Consider the following 26,812-nt stretch of genomic DNA (forward strand, 5'->3'; position numbering starts at 1 on the left):
AGCAACAGGAGTGAATTATGTTTGTCACACTGATATGTTAACAGCTAAAAAGATACAGTGAAATTGGACTTTGCTACACGGTGGTGTCTGCACCACATCACGAGTCTTTTTAAGCATCTTAAGGCGTTTTTTTGACTGTACATCTTAACGCAGATGGAGGAAACACAGAAGCCCTGAGTTCTTGAATCTTTTTAAGTGGTGCCTTTCAGTTGGCTCTAAAATCAGCTAAGGCACAGTAATTTTATGAACTTATTGTGTGTACTCTTCAAAGGTTCTTTTTAATATCATTGATCAACCTCTAATGGTTTTTACTGATTTGTCACCTGTCCCCCTGTGAGAACGTTTTGAGAATTTCTTTGTTTGATAAGTCTGCTACAGTTACAAGGAAATTGCTTTCTTCCCAGCCTAATAAGTCTCCCCTGTATCCTGACCTCTATGCTGCAAAAGCCTTTTTATTATCCATTGGATATAGGGACTACTTCCCTCTTTAAAAAAATCTTCAGTATTGTTGTTCCTCATATTGAGTATTTATTTAATAAATCAGTTATATGCTTTTTTTTAGTGCTTTGGGGTATGCTTGTAAGAAGGATAAGAATCTTAGGTTTCTTATTCCCTCTTTTCAGGTTTGGGTGGGCACTGTTGGTGCTGGACCCCAAGGCAGAAAACTCTGTGCCACCTTCCAACATGCTGAAACATATGCCTTCCAGGATGAAGTGGGTGCCCTGCTACTTCATGTATGCCAAGTTGTGGCCAAGGGTGTGCTCTGCTTTTTGCCTTCTTACAAGGTAAATAACACCACTAAAACATATTCTGCTTACATTAAGCAGGAGACATGGGCAATGAAATTACTGTTCTGACTTAATATGAAATGTATACATATTACGCTGTTGCATGGGCCTTGTTAGATATGTTAGATACTAGGGGAGAAGGCAAGTGATGTCAAATCTTCCACCCAACATGGAAAAGGAGAATCAAGTTACAAACTCTTTTATGCAGCTTTTATTGCCAATGATATGCATGGAATCGCTTAAGAAAGCTCATATGATAGCTGTAATATGTGATGCCTGGTCCGTAGCAGCCTGGATAGGCACATTCTTTTCCTGTTGGGTTAATGCTGGCAAATTTAATTTTCTAATTTAGTCACATCTCTTCGATATGTTTTGTTAATAAAATTTATTGGAAGAAAATTCATTATGGATCATTATAAGTACTTTGCATTGAAAGTAGTCACACAGTGAGAAACAAATCCTATGTAGAAAATAAAAAAAGATTTATTGATATTAATTTTACCATTGTATCTTAGCCCTCTGGATGGTCATCACATCGAATCGTGAGGTGCCTAGAGATTCCCAACCCTATAAATTACTGTTAATACATCTCACCATCATGTTTTGACCCTTTCAGGATTACCCTAGGAAGGTGTTTGTGGTGAACTACACAGAACAGTATAGTAAACAAGGTTAAATATTTGTTTGACTGACATTGTCAATAGTCCTAGTCTTAGTCCCAGCAGTTAACAAAGGAGTCCAACAGAACTAACTTGTGTAAAACACTTGGATGATTTCATTTTCACTGAAGAGATTTTTGTGGCAGTTTTGATTTTGGTTTGTAATTTTGGAGGCTACTAGGTGCTTGTTGTGGCAACATTAATTGCTGCATTTTACCACTAAGAGGCACTGGAGACCACAAAGTGGATGTCCAGTGTTTTTGTTGTTTGAAGGTATATACATGTTAACTTGGGTCATACAAGCCAAAGCCTAGACTGGCTTCCAAAAGATCTCATTACTAAGATGGAGCTCTTAGCAGTGTCATATGTTACAATAGATGACCACTGATCAATAGAGATACTGTCAGGTACTTGTTAAGTGCTGTCATCCTCACAGAACTGTATCCTCTTTCAGTTAATGAGGGTGCGTCTCACTCTTAGACACTTTGTCCCTCTTTGTCGTTATGTGTTTTTGTTCATGAATAATTCATGTCCACAGGTCACATTAGCTACTTGTCACATCTTAATGATGTGCAAGTGGATTCCTTTAAACTTTTTGTGTTCTTTTTTTCCCACATTACATGTTACATGTGCAATAGGTCAATTAACATACTGTAGGAAAGATAAGACGTGAGCATTTAAAGTCGATAAAATATTAAAAAATGAATATTATAGAAGAATGAAGCAGTGTTTCTGTGCCTGCTCATACTCACCAACAAAAAAATACTACACATACTTCCTTATTTCCTCCTTCATTAAAACCATTAATATAATCAAATAATTTAAAGTTTTCAAACACATATTACAGCAGTGAAAATCCTGCTGTGCTTTTCCTACCAATCTGCCTTTGAATCGCAGTAGCTGAATATCATTTTTTAGCTTTTGATCTTCAACTTGATGTTAAGTTCTACACATCCTGGGACAATATACTGTACATTGTCTTATGGAACCTACCCATTACTATTATGCCGTTTAGCTCTTATGAGTAAGTGTTATGTTAAGAGGACACATGACTTCCATCAAATGGTGGACCTTTGTGTTTTGCCATTGGCAAATTTAGCATTTTCCTGTGGCATACTTGTGTGGTTCATGTTTGAATTGTATTTCACTATATTGCTGCAGTCTTTTGTTTGCCTTTTGTTTGTTTGCCTGCACTTGCATTCTCAAAGATTACCATCCAAAGTGTGAAGGACAGCTAAGACACAAAATGGTTCTTTTCTCATTTTACCTTCCCTTTTTTCAGCCTGTGATGCCAGCTTAGGGGTGACTGTGGGATGTTTTTTTTTTTTATTATTATTATTGATAGCTTTGTAGGAGTCTTCTATCTGTGTCTATGCTGAGGCATAAATATTTAATCTGCAGTCAGCTCTTAAAAATGTAGAGATGAGTGGATGTGAAGGGCTGGGGTATTAATTGGAGCCCGTGGAGGCCTTATTGGTGCCGCAGAGTCCCGTCTGCTCTGTGATGTGTCTGTCTGTGTGTGTACTGGGAACATAGAGAGTATAGGTCATCTCCAGACACTGCTTTTCAGTTTATCTGGGTGATTGCTATCAGTTCCTCATACACAACTGGGTCTGTGATATAGGGCACCCGAAGGCAAACAGACCTTCGAGGGCCAAAGAGCACATACTGTACACAAGCATAAATGTTTGCATTGGGACTGAGAAAAGCTGAACCTAACCCTCATGTACTGTTTGGGATGTTTTCATCCACCAAGGGTCATTTTTCACTGTTAATTTGGCCATAACCTAACAGTATTTCAGCGAATGGAATGATTTTTGGTGACAAACCTTAATTTGACATAAATTGTGGAAATATGATTTAGAAATTTTCCATAGGTCAATAATACTCTAGGGGCAAATTCACTACCCTTTTGTTATGTTCGGGATGAAAACATCCACTAAAACAAACTTCTGTAAAAATATATCAGGTAAGTATTTTGTGTCATGGCTGTGCAGTCAAAAAATGTCATTATAATGGCAGTCAGTGGGGCAAAAACATCCACGAACAGTAAATTAGTCTGAAAATTTTAAAATCTGATGCTGCACAAAAACTAACAATGCATCAAAATCAGTGTTACTAATCTTTGACATATCCAAGACTGTGATAGAAGGTAAAAAAATATCCAGTCCACAATCAGTTTTTATATTGAAAATAAGTCATTTTGTGTGTCTGTGTGTGTGTGTGTGTGTCTACATTTAGTAGTTTTGATCAGAACTGAAGTTGATTAACAGATTTATGCAAAAGAAGAAAAAATAATTATCTGATATATTTTTACAGGAGTTTATTTTAGGTGATGTTTTCATCCCGAACATAATGGAAGGGTATTGTTTTTGAAAATTGCACAATGGTTAATAATTTTCTGATAGAATGTACACATATACATACATACAACATAAGGAGTAACATTGGAAATCGAATCAATAAAAATCTGGCTTTTGGTTTCAGTGGGCCAGGTTGAGAAACTGTTTATATGTCTGTGTGTTCGTCATTTGCTGTCAATGACAGTGGTGCACAAGAGATAGATACAATGGACTTTTAATACAATACAATTCTGGAAAATAAAGGCAAAGGAAACTCATCAGAATATTTGGCATTAGCACACCACTCATTACATTTATTTATTTATTTTTTTTAAGATACTACACACAAAGAATGCCTGTAATCATGGTCACACACACTTTCCCAGAGAGGCTGCACTAGTGCTGTGGTTTTGTTGCACTATAGCCTAATAGCCCCCTAGTTAATACCCATTAAAATCACAGCGGGTCCTGCTGTCTGGTCCCTGCCGCCAAAAAAAGGGACCAGTGCTCCACAGGAAAAGAGGACTGATGGTTTATTAAAAAAGCAGGGTTTTGCAGAGGTGGCAACAAAAGATGGCAGGGACTACAAGATGCTTTTAAAAGAGATTGAGATAAGGGCCATTAGGTGATGTCGCCTCACTGTCTGTGTGAAGACACTCAGCGTGGCGCCTGGGCTCTGCTGAGCATGTGTCAAACCAAAGTCAAAGCAGACTACAGGATGAACACCCGCCAGCACGCACCAGCCACACTAGCTCAGGGTTATCTGAAGGACCAATCACTCTGCTCCAGAATGATTATTATTTCAAAATGTGATTCAGAGGCTAATTAGTCCAGTCTAGCATAGCCTTTCTGATTTTGAGCCATGGTGATATTTTATGAGTTTTTACAGCGGAAACTTTAGGGTTGCCGCTGTTTAACTAAGCAGGAACATTTTGGAAGACTCACATTTTGACACTTAAAAACACATGGTAAATTGAGTCTTAAAAATATTCATCTATGGATACCTACTTCAATAGTCATGTGCATTTAAACAGCAACCAAGAGATGGTATAAGTACAAAACTAGTTCTGCAGCGAATAATTTGTTATAAATCAGTTGTTTCATCAAAATTGTGAAAATCATTCATCAGTGCAGCAGACACGAAATATTCTTTAATTTGTTTTGTTTCACCAACCACCAATAGTCTAAAGATATTAAGAATAAAAATGTGTCATTTCAATGTTTTATCGTCAAAATATGAACCTTAAATGAGTTTGCTACATACATAAAAGAAGAAGAAATTAAATTATTATTTGTGAGGACATTACAACACATCTTAAATTTTATTACATAAATGTTGCCTTCACCTTCCACATCTTTTCTAGCTCTTCTTTCAGCCCCTGGTAGCCACTGGTAATGTGCCTCTACTCGCTAAAATATGTGCCTGCTTGCTCTCAAATGCTGATCTGCAAACTGAGTAGCTCTCGAAATTGGTTTTGGGATCTCTCAAAAGATTTGTCTTTGAATTACTTTCATACATTTTCACCGTCAGCATTACAGACATAGCAGCTAAAATACAACTAAATACACGTTCATTGTGGATCGACATCACATAAAACTGAATCTGTCTGCTCAGTGAATGTGCAAGTTACCGTGTCAGTTGTCCTGAGAACCATAAACATTTTACTGGAAGATTATCTGACCACATAACAGAAAAACTAGAACAGGAAGGAACCACTACTATCCACATAACAGTGTAAATATGGTTTCATTGTGGAAAACGTGGCTCTCCTTCTTCTCTACTTCTGCCATTTTTCTCTCTACGTGCTCACCGTGTCACTATGCAAACAGCTACATCACTAGATCCAATTAGTCAATAAATACATTTGTTGCCAACTATTTTAATAATTGATTTTATTGCTAATATTCATTAGACGTTGCAGCCCTATTCATGAAGAACTGTTTTTAGAGACAAGAAAAACCAGGAGACCTACAGCAGATGATCTGACCCCCCAAAATGCCCCAGATCTGGGCAATGTGGAGTTATGATGAGACAGAAGAATTGCAGCAGCTTCTCCAAGGTGGTGCAAAGTACCAGGAGAAACTGTGTGCAGGTCAAACCAAAGAGAACTGCTACAGGCTTAAGGGCAAAGAGGAGTGCTGCAAATACTGATTAGGTTTAGGTTTTGTTCCTATTAAACAAATGAGCATTGGACAGAGAGTCACAGAAAGGGTATGGAAGTCAAATTCTAATAACTGACTATGTTTTTAACTTTTATCTTTTCATTTATTTTATACTCATTAAAAATGATTCAGGTATATAATGTGGCAAATGCTAACATTAAATTTCTTTATTTTCAATTGAGTTTTGTTACATTTTGCCAATTTATCTGTTATAACAGTGTAAAACAGTAACAAATTGTTCTGTATATTTGTAGAAAATTAGATATTTCAATAATAAATCAGCATATTTATTATTATTAAGGTCTTAGGTGTTAGGAAGTAGATATATCCAACTTAGGAAGTATGTAAAAGAATATCTATTTTATGTGTAATCAATTTAAATGGTAATTAAGTCATATTGGCGACAGTCTTCTCTGGGCAGCACACAATGTTTTTGCAGCATTCCACTGTCACCACCAGTGTGGCTGGCATGTGTAGAGCAGAAAACAGGGGAAGAAAGGCCAGAGGTGGCAGGTGGCTTTTAGCCACCAGTGTTGGCGTGATGGTTGCTGTGATATTTTTGAGCTGAATAATTTACACAGCAACAACACATCTCCTCTTGCCACTGTGAAATGTGGCTCCTAGCTGCATGTTTCATTAATGCCGTCGCCTCCAAACTCCTTCCATAATTCAGCAGGCACTAGAAGTGTTGCCACATAGCTCACTGACACTGGAGACATAGAAAATGGGAGAGAGCAAGGCTGTATACAGAGGAGGGTAAGGATGGGGCGATAAGGAGGGAAAAGAGGGAACGTGTAAAAGTGCAAGAAAGATTTCAGTTCACTTCTTCTGTCTGGTTGTTTTACCACACTGTTCCAATTGGCAGAAAGATCTGGCCCACTTTACTGTGTCACTGGTAGAGGTCACTGGTTTCCTTGCCAGGAAAGCAGAATAAATTATTTATACTTTTTTGTGCCCTCTTATGTGCTAAATACTGCTCATTCCCCTCTTGCCCCACACTTTTAGTTTACACTTTAGTAGAAAATTGAGTAGAATTATAGCTGATGTTTCAAAAATAAATGATAAGACTGAGCTTTAGTGAAATCTTCATGCCTTTGACATATAAAGGTAATTTTGCTTTTTATGCTTTTCCTATGAAATGAAGTTGTTAACAATGATATGTAACTAATAAGTAACTAAACATAATTTATTACACACCTTTTAATTTTAAAAATCAGAGTTTAAAGAAGTGATTTAAAATATATAGATTCTGCAAGTCTCAGATCATCAGGCAGGGAGTTCTAGATGTGAACATCAGCAATATGCAGCTCAAGGACCAGGGATTACCTGTAAGATGTACAGAGATATAGCACATTTAACATGCCAAACATGACTGAGTTAGATGAGTGGAGCAAAGCCATTCAAGAACACAGGCAAGATGCTTAATGGGTATACAAATTCTTTACAGTACAGCTACCTCTAAATACTGGAATCTGTTTCCAGTGATAAGAGGGGTAGGGTGTATAAGATGTTGTGGTTGGAAATGTTTACTTGCAATGGCTTCAAAACCATTCAAACCACTTGCCCTTCTTTGCATGCTTTATTGTGGTGTAGATATAAATTTAAATGCATAAAAGATCATCCCAGCTATTTTCAGGTTTCTTTGATGTTTTGAGCCTGTATATTGACATTTTAGAGCACAGCCCAGGCTGCCTGGATCTCTGTCAGATGTTGTCCCTAAATTATTCATGAATGTGCTCCTGTCTATAATTTTTGAGTTGAGTGTCTTGCACTCACATGGTTAAAATCTTTTGCTGTGGGTACTGGAGACCCAGGACTGTTTAACACTCTGCTACACACCTACATTTCATCAATTTGAAGAAAAGTGCTCCCGGGGGTAATAAAACCATTGTGTAGTGAAATTCATTCAGCTAGAAATACTTAGATACTATAGTTATAATTTTTACATATTAACTATAGTTATAGCATTACAGGAAAATGAGAAATCTCTGGCATAATAAAAAATGACGTGTGTGTGTGTGTTTGTGTGCACATGCAAAAAATTCCTCTCTCCCCCCTGTGGGCGGTCTTTTTCTCCTTTAAGCTTCTCGTTTTCTTTCATGCTGATGTTGCTATCACTTGGGACTACTATATCTATCATGATGGCTTTGTTCTGTTGGCCCACCCACGACTATGTCCATCTCCAGTTGGTCAGTCTGTATCTGGAAGTCCCAGAGGTTCATAACCTGGCCAGTCTCAACCACCTTCAGGGGTGTTTTCTGTTTTGATCTTGGGACTTCCAGCCCATAATTGGCACAAATGTTACTGTTTACTATGCTGGCCACTTGGTTGTCGTGTTCCATGTATGACCTGCCTACTAGGATCTTGCATCCTACTGTTATTTGCTGGATTGTCTCAGGGGCCTCTCTGCACAGCCTGCATGTGGGTCCTGCCTGTTGGGGTAGACCCCAGCCTCTATTGATCTTGTAATTAGAGCTTGTTCCTGTTCCATGATTAGTGCCTCTGTACTGTCTTTCAGTCCTGCTTTGTCCAGCCACTGGTAGGATTTTTCAGCCACTTCTTCTATCTGTCAGTGGTACATACTGTGCAGTGGTTTATCCTTCTATAATGGTTCTTGTGCTTCCCTTTGTATCTCTTTCAGGTTTGCCCTGCCTGAGGTGTTGACTAAGCACATTATCATTTGAGGCCATCTTGTTGATGTACTCATGGATCTTTTCTATTTCATCTGGGATAGCGGTTCTGATGCTCACTAGTCCTCAGCCTCCTTCCTTATTCTTAGTGTGGAGTCTCCGGATGCTGGTCTTTGGGCGAAACCCTCTGTGCATTGTGAAGAGCTTCCTTGTCTTGATGTCAGTGGCTTCTACCTCTTTCTTTGCCCAGGTTATTAAACCAGCGGGATATCTGATGAGTGGCAGGGCGTAGGTGTTCTGACTAACTTCCGTCTTCCACCATCCGTTCTTGCTGTAGATCCCAATGGTATGGATCAGTGAGTCAATGTCTCGTTCACTCCTACCAAACAGCTTGATATTCATCTATGTAGAGGAGGTGGCAGATGGTTGCTCCATTCTATAGTCATCTATCTGTAGCCACTTTTAGTGATGATCTGGTTGAGAGGGTTCATGTCTAGGCAGCAATGGGGACAGCGCATGTCCTTGGTAGACACCACACTTGATAGTGACTTGTGTGATTGGCCTTCAGGTTTGGTTCCAAATCCCCATTGAGCTCTTGATGAAGGCTCTTACAAGTCATGTTGATATTGCAGCATTTCAGGGTTCATGTGTTCAGGACTGAGTCATAGGCTTTCTTGTAGTCACAAGTCTACACCTGTTTAATTTCATTTTTTTCTCAATCTACACTCAGTGCCACATAATAACAAAGTAAAAACAGAATTTTTTTTTAAACAGTTGTACTATCACGCTACAATATAACAAAATCTAATAAAAAGTGAAGGGAGTTTGAGTACTTTCTGAATGCACTGTACATACTACCCTCCAGAAGTTTGAATATGTCTCAAAAGTCTCAGGTTTTACAATGTAATTTTGCTTTCATCAGGTTTATTGATATTCAATGTTATTTTTGATACCTAATGTCTTAAATGTCATGTGTTAAAATAGCAAAGTAAATAAACATAAAGTTTCATGTGATTGCAGATGAGATACATAAGATAAGATAAACTTCAGATAGTCTTGTAGTTAAATTAGTCAGTAGTGTACTGATAGTAGACATCACGTATCACAGACTCACTCAGCGTATCACAATACAGTGCCATTAAAAACGGTACATAGTTTTAATTAGGGCTGTGTATCCAACGTTACATTACTGTGAAGCAGCGGGCAGTGCTGTGTGTTCATCACTCTGCTTCACTCCAGGCACAGCGGGCGGATTTTTTTCTCTCCTGCTTCTTGCTGTGTTGCAGGCAGCTTTCATGGTTAAAAAAGGCTTGGCAGCAACTTTTCAAACCTTTTTACAGTTTTGTAACACTGACACTGCAAAGCCCGTTGGTAAAAGATGTTTCAAACCAAAGGTGCCAACATGTCCAACAGGTGTGCCATCTTGTATAAATACTTTAGAGTGACAGGGTAGTGATTAGTGGCGTTGTTAGACACAAACATTCTGGGCTATATTTTTAGTGCAGCCCTAAACATATTTGTTCTCATCAAAGGTTCACACTAACACTAAGTTAACTAGGTTAACTCTAAAGCCATTGAGCACAAGTGGTTGGGGGTGCTATCAATCATCATATGGCCTGCTTAGTCACCCAATCTCAAAGTCTTTGGGACAAATTGGATATTTGGATTTGAAGCATGTGACCAACAGCTTTGCCAATATCTGCAGGCAAAGCTGTAATCAAAGCCAAAAGTGGTGACTTTAACATTAAAATTCATATTGTTTTTCTTGTTATTGTAAAATGTATATATTAAAAATCTACCAGATAAAAACATAATACTTGTACTATTGTCACATAAGGTTCTTCAGGTAAGATTTTCTGTCTGTATGTTTATATGTAAGTCACAAGCTGATTTTTTTTTTTTTTTTTTCTTCTTCTTCTTTCATTCCAGTTGTCACATCAGTTTTATGAGTGAGAGCATTTTCCTCCGTACTCTTCTCCTTCTGGGATCAGGTCCTTTCTATGTGCACCCTGGCAGATAATGGCTCTTTTGTTTAGTGGTAGATCAGCCTAAAGTACATAACATGAATTATTCATCTCCTGCTCAAGATTGCACTGGAAAGCAACTGCAGGGCAAACGGTTTGTGAGTTGAAGATGCATGTAAAGGGGTCCCTTGTCAATGTAACACTGCATATTTAGTGAATGTGTCATGTTTTATTGATGCAAATGTCCTGGCCTCACTTGTTTTGGGAGGCGACAACCTGATGAAATCTTGTATGGTATGCAAGAAACTATCAGTGCTCTCCTACTGTCTCCTTTTCCTGTCTGTTTGTTGTTTTTGTCTATAATGCACATAACCCGCCGAGTAAATTTCTGTTTCTGTAAATTTCTATGTAGTGTTTTAAGGAACACTCAAAGTGTCTGTTCAAGTAGATAAACGGAATAGTACAATAATGCAGTTCACTGTGGGGGATAGGATTTCTGACCTTCCTCCCATGTTGTGGCCTCATCTGCAATTGGCTCAGGCTTTTAGAGTTAGCTTGTTGAGAAGTCTTTTGATGAATACAAGAACCTTCTAACACATTTCCAAGCCAATGAAGCTGATCTTTGAAGCTTATTCAAGGCCATACTAGGATGAGTGCTTTTAGATAAATGTCCCTCCCTTGAGAACTACTGACTTTAATAGTACAGCAGTGATTTTATTGCAGAGGGTATTTAACATAATAGCTTTCTTCCAATTGCAAGTAAAGAAATCCAAAGAAAAGAAATCCAGGCATTGTTTAAAGACACAAGAGCAAACGTGGGTAACTAAATGCTTCCAATTCTGTCACTTGGCGTTCAATGGTTGCTTGAAGTCTTTGACCCACAGACATCATCATTTGCTTTGTGTTTTCTCTGCTGATGCTCTCCCAGACCTTTACTGCAGCGACCTAAAGCTCTTGCTTGTTGTGATTTCTCTGCCTTTAGTCTGGTCTTCAGCAGGTGGACTGCACTGCAGTTGAGTTTGACATCAGGTGGTTGATGATATAGTACTATGGGGTCTTTAAGGTATGAAGGAGCTTCATTGTGAAGGGCTTTCTATGTGAGAAGAAGGATTTTAAATTATATTCTGGATTTTACATGGAGCCAGTGAAGAGAAGCAAACATAGGAGAAATATGACCTTGCTAGCTCCTGTCTGGATTAACTGGAGGCTTTTTACTCCAGTTACTGGGACACCCAGAAAATTACCAGTGTTAAAAGTAACAACATTAGCACTGGTAATTGTTTGTTCCCTGTCACGTACAAGTTTGCAAAATTTACACATTCACAAAATCTAACATTAGTTAATAATGGCTGCCTGTTAATCGGCTTAATATACTCAATATACGCCATCAGACCGTGCTGGTTATGTTAAAAATGGCAATAAACGACCTCTAGGCTGTCTATTGCACCTTCCCTTTGCAGGTGAAACTGATTCACAAATGTTAACCAACTTGATATTAAACTGTAAAGATTATGTTTCCTTTATTTTTTTTTGAGCAGCTTAATTTGGGTGTGAACTATAATTATGTTGCATTCTTCGTGACACACAGCTTGAAATTGCATACAACCTCCTAAAGTATTTCTTTGTATGTTCATTTTTTTTTGTTTCTAGGCTTGTTGACACAACCTAATGATGTTAGGTTGTATGTGTCCTTGATAAAAACCCATTTCTGACCATAATTTGAAGTTCCTTCCACAATTCCTGCTTTGCCATAAACCATCACCTCTACTAACTTTACAGTATAATTAAATATACTTTTTTGGGAGACGTGGTTAAATAAAATTGACCTAGCCAAAATCAGTTAATGGTCTGCCTAGAAACTTGTAATTTACTAGCTGAGCTAAATCCACTGAAGGTGACACATGTGGGCAGCTTGACTCAAACCGCTAGCATCTCATATGTGCCCCATGCACATGGGGTGCTCACCAGAACCACTCGGTTATCAGGCTGCTCCTTTAAAATTCATTTAAGAGGAACCTGAAAACGGAGGTTGACAATGTAAGGCTTTTTAATTTCAAACGAACATTTTATAATCAAGTTCAGTAAACAGTGACTCAAGATGACAAAGAATCCAGGTTTTCACCTTTCTGGTTTGAATCTTTGTTCAGTGTTAATTTCTGACTCTTTATTGAATGATCATACAACTCATCATACAACCATGCTGGGAATTCTTTGAGGCTGTATTTTCTCCAGATATTGAGAAAAATACCTGGAAAAGTGCTGTGCCTTAGTGGAAAGTGAGGGTATTACCAAAGTTTTAAAAATTCTGATTTGAACATGAATGTAGGCTGTGTAGCCAGTGACATAGTAGTTACACAGTTAACAAGATATTTCACTCGAAACCACATATGCTGTAGTCCAAGTCCAAGGTGGATTAGAGTTTTTTGTTTTATTTTTAGGATCATCAAGGCCAGCTCCTCTTCAGTTTCAGTTTTTTTTTTTTTCACATTTACTTTGTTTGCTTACAGAACTGCCTGGTATTGAAAGACAGGAGTTCATTCTTCCATCCACCTTTCCAGTGTTTACTGTGCTACAACACAACCCCAAGGCATGATAGATTCTCCTCCATGCGTAACAGTTTGCAATGTGTTATTTTTGTGGAATGCTGCTCTTTTATTTCTGCAAGCACACTTTTGGTGATAATGGCCACATTGTGGTGGTTCTATTTTAGGTTTATCAGTCCACACCATCTGTTTCTAACAGGCAACAGTCTTGTGCTGATGTTGTGTTGCCTAATTCTGGTCTTGGATTTTATGTTGAGAACAGAGGTAAAGGTTTTTCTACACACATGTTCACGAAGATCTTGATTGTGCAAGCATTGCTGCACATCACCACTTCTGAGTCTGCCAAATCTTACGTAAGATATTTTGCAGTCAAATGTGGGTTTCAACCTCCCTCTAAGATCTTTCTTGGTCTATCAGATCTCATCTTGGCCACCACCATTCCACCGTAAACTGCTGTTTTCTAACTACATTTTACTTTCTGGAAACTTAAACAGCTGCTGAGTGTTGTGCAAGGTTTAAAGAGTCAGAGTATTTATAAAGCTTTGAAACTGGTACCACCTGACATATCCTAAAGACAGTTGTTGACAGAATTTGAGACTTCACATGTTTTGAGGTGCCCACACCTGTGAACATGCCACAATGATGTATAATGTACATGAGACCTTTCTGTAATATCAAATAATCCTATTGCTGCTACTCTTCCAGGTTGAACATCCAGTTTTGTTATTCTGATTCTATGTGATCAGTTTCTACAAATCTGTATTCACATGAAACCTCTTGGAACTTGATTAGATGCTGGAGAAGTTGCAAGATCGATGGACCAAGACTGGTCTCTGGGAGAAGTTAGAAGAACAGAAAACTGTTATCACAGAGCCCCGTGGTGGTGTAAAGGGGGATTTTGATGAACTGCTTCAAGTTTACTACAGTGCCATCAAAAACGGTGAGGAAAGAGGTCAGCTTGATAAACATCATCACACTGTCTTTTCAACAAACTTTAACTCTGAAAATACCTAAATGGTGAATTTATGTCTATATGAGTGCTGAAATACATGAATCAAATATTCTGGTAATCTAGTAATCTTACACAACCAGGTTCTGTTTTTTGAGGGTTCAGTGATGCTACTGCATCTGAACTTAACCTAACATTTGTAGAACTGCACAAAAGCTGACATCATTCTAATTTACAATAGAACAATTAACAATCAAGTGTTGAGAGTTGTGTTGTATATAACCTCTTAGTGTGTTCATATATATCATATGTGACCCCTTTTTTTTTATAGATGGTGCACTGCTGATGGCTGTATGTAGGGGTAAAGTGAGTGAAGGACTAGACTTCACAGATGACAATGCCAGGGCTGTGGTCACCATTGGAATTCCCTTCCCAAACATCAAAGACCTACAGGTAAAACTGTGAATTTGATTAAGCTGGCTAAAACTGGCTGGTAGAATAGTCTATCGAATGCTTTAGGTATATACGTTTACTATAAGAGCTCTAATTCCCCAAGATATGAAATGTTTTCAGATACATCTTATGATTGTGTTGAAATCTGAAATAGCAATTCTTTGAACATTTTTTGCCAAAAGAGGAGGTAGTTTCTGTTACAAGTGAAATGTAGATCAGTTATGTTTTGTATGTTTAGAGGTGCAAACCAGCAGATGCAAAGGAATGATCTGTACAAATGCAATAGCAGAGCGGTAAAGGAATTATAGTATATGCAAGTTTGCAGATAAAAATTATGATGCTGGTGACTGTGAATCTCCATCTTGTTAAAACTTACCATGCCAAAGAAAGCATCTATAAGATGCTCGCTGCTTTATTGTTTTTGACTATAATATTTTACATGCCATGCAGACTAAAAAATATATTTCAACATACATATATTTCACTCGCGCACACAAACCCACACAAATAGGAGGCACCCTTTTTTGGTGATCCATGAAAAAAAAAAAAAAAAAATTCCCAAAGCAATGTTGCTGTCTCTCCTCTGTCCTTAACAGATAAAGTTGACCTTTAAGTTTGAATCCCTTCCCCCGCCTCCTACCTCTCATCCCTTTTACTCCACCACATCCTCCTGTCAAAGCACCACAAAGGTCTAACTAACTTACTGTCAGTGTGGCAAGATGTGGGTGATTGAAGCATCCCAGACCAGTTCACCTTAGCCAAAGCGGTCAGTTTCACATCTGTCAGCTTTTAGGGCATTACATCTCCTTTTTTAATTCAATTTCTTTATTATTATTTGTTTATTTTTTTATTTATTTTTTTTTGTATTAGCAGTGCATTTTAGATACAAGTAAATGAAGAATGCCACAAAAAGGTCATGCTAAAGTTCTTAGATTTTCACAAATTCTATTAAAAATATTTAAATTCCCATTGTTTAATCTATTACAGTAATAAATAATAATAAAATGAACAATGACTATCAAATCCATGTAAATAAAGTGCAATAAATACTGTACTATTCTACTAGTACAGCTTTGGATCAATACACATTTGGTGTCAACCTCAACATGTCAACAAATACCTTAATCTAAAATATCTTTACTAAAAATACAGTACTCTGAGGAAATCGCTGGCAATTTAAAAAAAACAACAAAAAAAAAACAACAAAGTGTATATTCTTTAAATATATTTAAAGATTTACTACCAAGGAACCAGTGTCTCCTATGTCAGTCTACATGAATCTCATGTTTTGCCTGCAAGATCAAAATTTTAATGACTTTGTTCATCATCTGTGTTTTTAATTTTAATTAGAATTTTCTATTAATTATTATTTACTATCTGAATTACCCTTTGGAGATGAATAAAGTTATCTTATGTTATCTTATCTTACACCCACAGTGCTGTCCTTTTGTCTGTCGCAAATCAGACTTGGTGTGGATTAAATGTTTCTGTTTTCACATATAAACTCCCTACAATGTCATGACAAGCACATCCTGGAGTTGTGCTTTTTAACACGTGCAGCACACAACGGGAGACAAAATGGAGCTCATACAAGGGGTGGACTGAAACATTGGTTCAGGTCACTCTGTAAATGCGAATTATATTGGTGGACAAGCAGGGGGACTATTACTCTGCACAATGGTTGTTATGTGTGTTGGCAAGCAACGCTGTGACAAGCATTCTGAAAGTCCGTCAACGTATCCTGCTGCTGTGTTATCACCACGAACTGTCCTGATGCTCCCAAGGGTCTGTCTGCTGCTGGCCAGTAAAATCTGTTCAAATGGCATCACATATTAAAAATTAGAGCTCTTTTTTTTTTTTTTCTTTATTACATGTGTAGCAGCAAACTTGCTGTTTAATACTTTGACAGTAAGACGTTGAAAACAGACTTCTCTACATAAAAAAATAAAAGTTTGAAGCCCTAATTGACTGATTAATCCATCCATCCATTTTCTATACCTGCTTTTCCTGGCTCAGGGTCACGGGGATCTGCTGGAGCCTATCCCAGCTCTCTCTCGGGTGGAAGGCAGGGGTACACCCTGGACAGGTCACCAGGACTGATTAATCGATTATTAAAAAAGTGGAATATTGCTATCCACTGTATCCTAGTTAAGATGTTGTTGGACAGTCAGCAGCAGAGTAGAGAGCTCTGGAGAACAAACCTACATGAGCCATGCTGCCCGTGTCACACTGTTTCCATCATAGCCTCACTTGCAAGGAGCTATTGCTGCTGCAATTTTGTTCAGTGAGGCAGTTAATGGATGGATGACACTTTAACTTTGTACTGCATTTCCAACAAAATCTTTGGGTGGAGCATGAATGTGAAAAAAACATTTGAGAAGGTAAAAAACACGGTTTGAGCGTGATGTTATATTAAACATACGTGCAACTCTTTCTGTGATTGCAATACGGTACCTGAATACTCATTACTATTAAATGTGATGGTGTTTTACTGCTGAAACAGGACTTCATGATTTAGCGTAGACTCTTGGTCACCATCGTCATGATACGTGATTCCTTATTCTTCCAAGTGTGTGTTGTTTTTTTGTTTTTTGATATTGTTGCAACTGCAAAATGTTACTAAAGTAGTTGCCAAGCAGTCTTTTTTAAAAAAAAAAAAAAAAATTATTTCTTGTAATGTTATGCAACTCTGATCATGTACTCTGCTGATGTTTGCAGTGTTCGTTGCTATCTGTTTATTTGGTCACTGGTTTAGTTGCAGGTTATAGTACAGAAGGATTTTTATTATACTGCATTATACTACACAGAACTTCAGTTGCCCCAGTGGATGTTCCACTGGTGTGTGTGTGTGTGTGTGTGTGTGTGTGTGTGTGTGTGACTATCTGTGTGAATGGGTGACCATTTAAGACCATATCTTTGTGTAAGGGCCACAAAACTGAAACTGATACAGTTTTTGATACCTATAGATTTTTGGAGGTCTGCCTAAAAACCTCAGGATTACAATTAAAGGGTTTCCCGATAATGTAACAAAAGTGGTCATAAGATTACTTAGCCAAGGGCAGCTAGCTTATGCCCCTCCACTTGAGTTTTTCCCAACACAGCCCCATCCTCACCGTGAGTGATGGAGCCATTTATTGCTTTTCTTTCATTATGAACTTGTTGCTGCTGACTGTCATGGTGTTCCGATTTATTACAGTGAATGCACAGTATGATCAATGTCAATGTTACATACTCTCCTAAATCAAAGTAATCCTGATGTAACTTGTGTAATTATCATTTTGGTTTAACAGTTCAAATTTCAGGCAGAGTGATGGACCTTTTGCTTTAATACACAGTGAAAAACCTTACATTAACTTTAAAAAAAAAAACACCAGTAAGGCTGTTAGTGTGGTAGGGTTTACTTTACAAATTTGCACCTGCAAACATGCATGATATTATCATATTTTACACCACATGCTTCACACTGAAACAAGCCAGCACACATGCGTGACATACAGTGGGTACGGAAAGTATTCAGACCCCTTTAAATTTTTCACTCTTTGTGTCATTGCAGCCATTTGCCAAAATCAAAAAAGTTCATTTTATTTCTCATTAATGTACACTCAGCACCCCATCTTGACAGAAAAAACCAGAAATACAGAAATTTTTGCAAATTTATTAAAAAAGAAAAACTGAAATATCACATGGTCATAAGTATTCAGACCCTTTGCAGTGACACTCATATGAAACTCACATGCTGTCCATTTCTTCTGATCCTCCTTGAGATGGTTCTGCTCCTTCATTGGAGTCCAGCTGTGTTTAATTAAACTGATTGGACTTGATTAGGAAAGGCACACACCTGTCTATATAAGACCTTACAGCTCACAGTGCATGTCAGAGCAAATGAGAATCATGAGGTCAAAGGAACTGCCCAAGGAGCTCAGAGACAGAATTGTGGCAAGGCACAGATCTGGCCAAGGTTACAAAAGAATTTCTGCAGCACTCAAGGTTCCTAAGAGCACAGTGGCCTCCATAATCCTCAAATGGAAAAAGTTTGGGACGACCAGAACTCTTCCTAGACCTGGCCGTCCAGCCAAACTGAGCAATCGTGGGAGAAGAGCCTTGGTGAGAGAGGTAAAGAAGAACCCAAAGATCACTGTGGCTGAGCTCCAGAGATGCAGTAGGGAGATGGGAGAAAGTTCCACAGAGTCAACTATCACTGCAGCCCTCCACCAGTCGGGGCTTTATGGCAGAGTGGCCCGACGGAAGCCTCTCCTCAGTGCAAGACACATGAAAGCCCGCATAGAGTTTGTCAAAAAACACGTGAAGGACTCCCAGACTATGAGAAATAAGATTCTCTAGTCTGATGAGACCAAGATTGAACTTTTTGGCCTTAATTCTAAGCGGTATGTGTGGAGAAAACCAGGCACTGCTCATCACCTGCCCAATACAATCCCTACAGTGAAACATGGTGGTGGGAGCATCATGTTGTGGGGGTGTTTTTCAGCTGCAGGGACAGGACGACTGGTTGCAATTGAAGGAAAGATGAATGCGGCCAAGTACAGAGATATCCTGGAAGAAAACCTCTTCGAGTGCTCAGGACCTCAGACTGGGCCAAAGGTTCACCTTTCAACAGGACAATGACCCTAAGCACATAGCTAAAATAACAAAGGAGTGGCTTCGGAACAACTCTGTGACCGTTCTTGACTGCCCCACCAGAGCCCTGACCTAAACCCAATTGAGCATCTCTGGAGAGACCTGAAAATGGCTGTCCACCAACGTTTACCATCCAACCTGAAAGAACTGGAGAGGATCTGCAAGGAAGAATGGCAGAGGATCCCCAAATCCAGGTGTGAGACACTTGTTGCATCATTCCCAAGATGACTCATGGCTGTACTAAGGGTGCTTCTACTCAATACTGAGCACAGGGTCTGAATACTTATGACCATGTGATATTTCAGTTTTTCTTTTTTAATAAATTTGCAAAAATTTCTACATTTCTGTTTTTTTCTGTCAAGATGGGGCGCTGAGTGTACATTAATGAGAAATAAAATGAACTTTTTTGATTTTGGCAAATGGCTGCAATGACACAAAGAGTGAAAAATTTAAAGGGGTCTGAATACTTTCCGTACCCACTGTATTTTTACATTGTAACTCTGATGTACTAGTGCTACCGTACACATTCTCTTAAGAGCACACATGGACCCAGGCATATTAACTTCATTCTGTTCCCTGCTCATGTGGCAGCACCGCACTGGCGTAAGCCCAGAGCCTCTCCATTTAAACTACTCCAGCACCCTGAATGCCTACATGGCCTGCATTCCCAGACAGGCATAACTCTTAGATGCTACAGCTTAAGCACATAGCATGGCATTTTACTGGTCTGTTGTGTTATTGTGATAAAGATCAAAGTTAGAACTTAAAAAAGCCTTGCAAAAGGTGGTATAACCTTTATATTGAGTTTTTCCAATGGCACGTTTTACGGTGAACAGGCAGCCCTGTGCGAGTGAGTCAAATAAGTGGTCTAACAAGCAATAAAAAGACACTTACAACTGATAAGGCATCTCTTTTGGGTTAATGGAGGGCTTAACAACCTTTTTGCTGCTGCCCTTGATTAAAGACAACCACAAGAACATTTTAATTCTCAGGCCTGCAAGCATGTTGCAAAAAGGCCTTGGATGGGTAGAGCGATTTCTCAGGAATGTTGAAGAGTTCATGGGAATCATGCAGAAGAGCGGGTGATGTATGTCCCAGACACATTCAAGACGCTGTACATATGGCTTTATCATTAGTCACTAAAGGAATGCTATATCATACACGAACACCCCTTATATTGTTGTCAGCGCCACTGGACAACTTTAGAAAAATGTCTTTGTTTTTTGATGATCCAAAACATAGACATAATTACTATTCTTAAATGTTTTAATATTACAGTCCATTTGTTTGGAAAATAAAAAGCTATTTATTAATTAGCAGAAGAAGCCAAAGGTCTATCACAAAATAATATAATGCCTTAATATTTGAAATGCTTCTGGGTGTAGACTTGGTGTGAGCCAATCCCTGAGTATATTGGGAAGTAGTGTGATAGTCTGATGCCCTTGTGAGTGTGTATGTACACACACACACACGCATGTGGACTCTGTCTTCAAGATGAGGCACTCAGCTGTCATCTCAGCCACATGTGGCAGATGAGGCGCTCAGCAATCTCAGTGACAGGCACAAGATGTCCCAGACTGCCAGGGGCGTGCACACTGACATTGACGCGCATACACTCACACACAGCCTGCATGAAATGTAGCTCAAACAGATGCACTCAGCTGTGAATCATGCCTAGTGGTCAAATATATGTTTTTAGGGATGAACAGGTAGCTGTAGAGGACAAGGCCAAAGCAAGCGAGTGATCTCTTGACATTTTAACTAATCCCTTCTAGCTTGTGGTTTCTTGCACATTTGTGAAATTTGCTAGCAGCCAGAATTGGCTTTTTCACATATGCAACCTGTCATGTTAGATTGGATGATGACATTGTACAGACCAGGGATGTGATGACTTGAACGCTGAAATACACTGTGATTGGATTTAGATGACACCACTGGCTCGAGGCTAGTGGCCTTTCTGTTCAAGCTATGGGTTTAGAAGTGGATTCTTTAACTGATCTGGTGTCTCATACATAAGCAAACATCTCACCACGAAGTCAGCAGTATTTAGAAGACTTCTTGTGACATAGCTATATAAGTAACCTCCCACTGACAGCCTGCAACACTTGTATTTTGGCAACTAAAACCCATCATTTTAACTTCACTGACAAGCCTATGCCTGCATTATACAAAATATAAAGCTCTATCAGTTTCATTGTTTATGGTTTCTCTGATAGCAGGTGTTGCTGAGTGGTTTGCATGCTTCCTAGGTGAGATGTGATTAGTCATAGTCCAACTTTGGGGTGACATTTAGGATTTCCTGTGACTCTCCTTGTTTGTTTATGTACACAAGCCCAGACAGGCCACAGTGGCATTACGTGATGTGGGTAAGGGAACAGGCTGTACCTGCCACGGCCTTGTGTTTGGTGGCTCAGGGCAAACACACGGTACCTGTCAAAAGTAGTTAGAGCCCCGTTCAGCAGCCTGCCCTGCATGGCATCCCATCAGACACCAGATGAACTTTTCACTTGTCAATTCTGAAAGGTTAGCACTAAAATCAGCAACGACAGATGCAAATGGATGGATGCTTTCCTGGCTTTTTTATGTAGGAATGGTTCATATCGCCTTGACAACCTTGTCTACCCACGCCTACGCCGCTCTACTTAGCCCCTTTGTTCCCCTTTCAGAGTACATCTATTTGTGAGGACAGGTAATACGTTACCACTTAATGCCCTAAGTAGTATTTGCCCCTTTAAATTCTATATTAATCTAATTAGTTTTCCATGTATAAAACTCTCCTTCTTTATTACTTTTCTACATACAAGTTTATTACTTTATTAATTACTATAATTTAAATAATATTAAATTTAATAACTTTAAATTAGAATGTAACAATTGAATTTCCTCTTGGGGATTAGTAAAGTACTTCTTCTTCTTCTTCTCAATTGTTGCCACACTGCGTTGGCTGTTTTTTTCCAAAGCAGTTTTTAGTGTAGTATGCTTGCTTGTATCTTCTGTAAAAATGTCCATCTTGAGGTTTTTGGACATTTTGCCACATGCAGGACAGAGGAAGACAGAAACTTTGGGAAGCCCTGAGTTGAAGGTTTATCTGTAATTAGCAGATTTATAAAATATTATGCTTACTCTAATAGCAATCATTTGCTGCTTTCCTTACCTCATTCATCGAGAAATACAATATGCATTAAAAGCCTAAGAAGGACCCTCAATTTTATTATACATAAACATTTTACAAATAATGAAGTAATAATATTAACAGTAAGAAAAATGGCAAAACATCTTGCAGTTTGTTGTAAATAAATTTTCAAACATTCCTAAAATTTTGTTTTCACTTTGTCGTTATGTGACACTGAGTGAGGAAAAAATGAATTTAAACACTTGTAGTATCAGGTTGCAACATAACAAAATTGAAAACAGTGAAGGGGAGTGTGACTACTTTCTGAATGCACTGTATGTAAAGTGTTTAAAACTCTTTTCCTTTGTATTTTATTTATTATTGATGCAACAAAATATGTTCAACAATGTGCCACAATGTATAAGATAATCATTTAACAATTGGTCTGTGGTTTCAGGTGGAACTGAAGATGAGATACAATGACCAGCACTGCAAGGCCCGGGGTCTTCTCCCAGGCCGTTGTTGGTATGAGATTCAGGCCTACAGAGCTCTAAACCAGGCCCTGGGGAGGTAAATCTGTTCTCTACAACCTCTGCAATATTACTTTTTTACTGCATTTACTTTTTCCCTCTTTTTACTTAAACCTTCAAATTTAATTTTACAGGTGTATTCGCCACAGGAATGACTGGGGTGCTTTAATTCTAGTGGATGATCGTTATAGGAATAACCCAAATAAGTACATCACAGGTAATGGCTATTTTTTTTTTCAGTGCATGAACATTTAACTGCACAGCCTCTCAAGTTGAACACTAGATGGCAATAGTTATCCATCATAAGAATTTTAGAAGAGCTTATCTGATATATGTGTCTTCACAATTTCAGGCCTGTCTAAATGGGTCCGCCAGCTTGTCCAGCATCACAACACCTTCAGCAATGCCATGCAGTCTCTAGTAGCATTCACTCAAGGGCAACAGAAGGTGCATGTGGCCCCTGCAGACAGCCAGACCCCTTGCTCTACTGTTTCATCATCAAATTGTCACTTGCCTGTAACTGTAGAGGGACAGAGTCAGCCCAAGGCCTCACAACCTCAGACACCTCATTCATATATAAACCTGGTTGAGCCCCAGCAGGTCACAAGCTCCTCAACCTGCCCTTCTTTTTCACGTGCACAACTGGAATCAGAACAAAATGAAACAGGTAAGATCATTTAGAAAAAGGTGCTGCAAAATTTTTAGCCAAGGCTCTAGAGAACATTGCAATATTATTTTATTTATTATTTATTCGTGAAACTGATCCATACTGTTCTTATTAAAGCTAGTCTAATAATGTCATTCTTGATTTTAGGATGAGAATTTTAACTTTAAATATTCTGCATTTTTAGGACATTTATTAATATTCTGTATTTTCTTATTGTTAGCAAAGAAAATGAAAGGACAACTATCATGTCGGTATCTCTCACACTTAAAGCCATTTTTCTGCTGAAGTAGTGGATCTTTAAGACCTGGGGCCTTGTGTGTATACAAACTGTACGAACAAGAAAACTGGCACAATTCATGAAGTGAATGCTGTTATATATTATTATTATATTATACATTCCATACCCATTTGCTTGTGCAGGTGCAGAGCATGGTAAGACTGAGTGTTGTGGTGTGCATGAATCCTATGGGGGTCTGCACAAAATGAAGTAGTGCCTCTTGTCAGCATATTAAAAGACAGTAATGTCTGTGCTCTGTTCACATCTTGTAAACTAGTTGATACCTGTGGCCACCACTGTAACAATTAAAAATTGACTTAATGTTGTTGAGCAATAAAAGATTTGCAGAACACAAAATAGATATTTGACACACACACAACTTAAATGCAGTTCATATATTACTAATTAGTAGTAATTTGCTTGTAAACTATTTTACTTTGTAACGGTTTAAACAGAACAGAAACTTCTAAACGACTGATACAGAAACAAGTAGATTAATTCAGCAGTTACAGTGGAATGTTGACAGAGCTTTGTCAGCTCACTGTTGCAATTACTCTTAAAGAAATGTCTTCCAAATAGACATGCAGGCTCAATAGTTTACAATATATCCCGTATTAAATGTTTGACAGAGTCAGGTTTGTGTATCCATAATGTAGGAATCATTTTGTCCACAATTTAAAAAAAAAACCAAAAGTCCCATTTTTATGCTTAAGGATTTATGAGCCTGACATTACCACAAGAAAATATGTTGAGGTGACATATTTGCACACTGGTTTGGCAAATGCCTATTGTCTTTGGGGTTCAAGACAAGATTGAGCCCAGTTGAACCTGGTGTTGTGGTTAAGGGTGGTAGAAGGACAGTAGTAGAGCCCTCCCTCCTCTCTTATATGGGGGTGGGGGTTGTGGGATCAGTTGAGTGGCTTGCCTTATTACTGTAAGGTCTTTCGCGTGCCTGAGTGGCGCTGGAGCGAGTTGATGAGCAGATGTTGGACTGTTGCTTTTAATTAAATCCTCTTGACCTTTGTTTGGGTTATACTGAGCGTAAGGCTGTGTTTATATCTTCCTTCATAAAAAGCCTAGTCTGATTTGATGGTGATATTTAAAAGGGTCTTTATGAGTCCACATATCTATCTATCAATCAATCTACCTAATCTTATCTATCTATCTACTTATATTGATGTGTGTGTGGGTATAGATAGATAGATGCACAAGTTATATGCTCATTTAAGGTTCACAATTGCCCTCTGTATTTTCTTTCCTTTATGCAGGAAGATTTAGGACGATGCACAGTCCTGAAGCAGAGCCACTCTCACATAAAACGAGGAATGTTCAGCCTCTGAACCAGCAATCCATCTCCAGCCCCATCAGAACCAAGAAGCCAAAAACACCCAGTGATTCCAGCAGACACCTGGAAACAAAAGATTCTGAGCCACAAGAGAAGACTGATGTGTCTTCTTTTAAGCAAGGAGCTGCAGTGCCAAGTGAAAACGAAATGGAGCTACGCAATATGGCCCTGGGGCCTTCTACACTAACTACCTTTCCCATCTGTGAAAGTGAATCACCATCAATGGACAATCCAGATGAAGATGCAGGTGATGAGGACCAGACGATCTTCTTTACTCCAGATCTTTTTGAGGGTGAAGGAGACCAACTCAGCCCATGCAAAGAAGAGTCACCTCACCCATTCACACAGAACCAGGCAGACGGTTCTGCTCTGCTGTCAGAAGAACATTTTGGGTCTGAGCAGTCCAAAGGACAAGGGCATACCACAAGGGCAAGCCTTTGATGGACAGAGTGCTGTTTCAGTCAGTAATGAGAGCAGAGAGCTGTCACAGGGACAGAAAGAAGAAAAGAGAAGACAGAAACAAGGTGAGGAGGAGGAGGAGCAGGTGAATAGCCAGAACAGGCAGGCAGGCACTAGGCCTTTCAGGCTGTCCAGACCCAAGCAGAAATGTCCTCCCACTCCAACAGGTACACAAAATATTGTGAACTAAGCTGAATTTCTTACATATAGTGTGTTCAGTGCACATTAAGGGGGCAAATGTTTCCCATCAGAGATTGTGCAATGTAAAATGCCATATTTAATTAATGTCGTTGTTACATCCCTTTCATATTTGTTTCTAAAGCATTAAGTCTCACACTACATGCTGTAGAAGTAATATGTTAAAGCTGCCTCAGGAAACTAACCCACACACTGCTACTGTGTATACAGTAAATGATGAGGTTTCAATCAAGCAAGCTCACATCTCAAATCAGCTTCCTAAGTAATATGGCAGAGCATCAGATTAAGGCCGTTAAGGGCCTTATTCTCAGTTAAAGTAAAAAAAAAAAAAAATCAATTGTTGAAATTGCACTGCTGATTGCAATTTAACAAATCATTAAAAAAGCCAAGTACATTTTCAGCTTTTTTTTGTCATTTAGTCCTATTTTAATGATGTGTTTTTGTAGATGAAGGGTGAGAAATGTGGATGCATTAGACATGCCTGATTTAACCTAAACCCGAGATTTTAGTTAATTATGCACTGTAAAAGTCAGTGGCATTGGTCTATGGATGCACATGGATTTTGTTATACCTTCAGTACAGGCATTGATATACAATAAAATTAAATGTCAGTTTCATCTATGTTTATGTTTTTCCTTTAAACTTTATGTTGCAGTATAACCCCACTGACATGTTTCTTAATAATCCAGTTGTTGGAAGAAGTAATAAATAAATTATGAGTTAGTTCAACACCTATAAAGTAGTTTACACAAAAACTGAACATATTAGGAATTTGGAATATTATTGCAGGTCTGAATTTGTTTTACCAGAATGAACCTAATAATTTAGCAATCTACAGGATAATAATTTAGCAACTTCGCACAAAAAGTCCTACCAACATTTCATGAAATAATTCACTGGCCTTAACCTTGTCTTTTGTCCTTTATTCATTAAAGAAAAGTGCTTTTTTTCTGACCTATAATATGCATGGACAGTACATTATGTATGTGTAATCAGTAATTTAATGCCAATATTTGCTTGAGTCTGAGGAGTTGAGGCCATTTAATCAAACCACTGCGAAATGCAGAATCATCAAACAGGGTAAGTTAGAGGGAGACA

At 38.5% G+C, this 26,812-nt stretch overlaps 1 protein-coding gene across 1 annotated transcript in view; it reads left to right on the forward strand.

The window, feature by feature from the left end:
* Nucleotides 1-26,047, forward strand: part of brip1 (BRCA1 interacting helicase 1) — a 46,977-nt gene extending 20,930 nt beyond the window's left edge. The window contains 8 exon segments of the mRNA XM_026299194.1: nucleotides 624-785; nucleotides 13,882-14,029; nucleotides 14,370-14,491; nucleotides 22,696-22,808; nucleotides 22,903-22,985; nucleotides 23,121-23,435; nucleotides 24,981-25,474; nucleotides 25,476-26,047. Coding sequence (XP_026154979.1) covers nucleotides 624-785; nucleotides 13,882-14,029; nucleotides 14,370-14,491; nucleotides 22,696-22,808; nucleotides 22,903-22,985; nucleotides 23,121-23,435; nucleotides 24,981-25,474; nucleotides 25,476-25,706 — 1,668 coding nt within the window. The 3' untranslated portion in view covers nucleotides 25,707-26,047.
* The last annotated feature ends 765 nt before the right edge of the window (nucleotides 26,048-26,812 follow it).

Source organism: Mastacembelus armatus, chromosome 13, assembly GCF_900324485.2.
Source record: "Mastacembelus armatus chromosome 13, fMasArm1.2, whole genome shotgun sequence".
Classification (NCBI taxonomy): domain Eukaryota; kingdom Metazoa; phylum Chordata; class Actinopteri; order Synbranchiformes; family Mastacembelidae; genus Mastacembelus; species Mastacembelus armatus.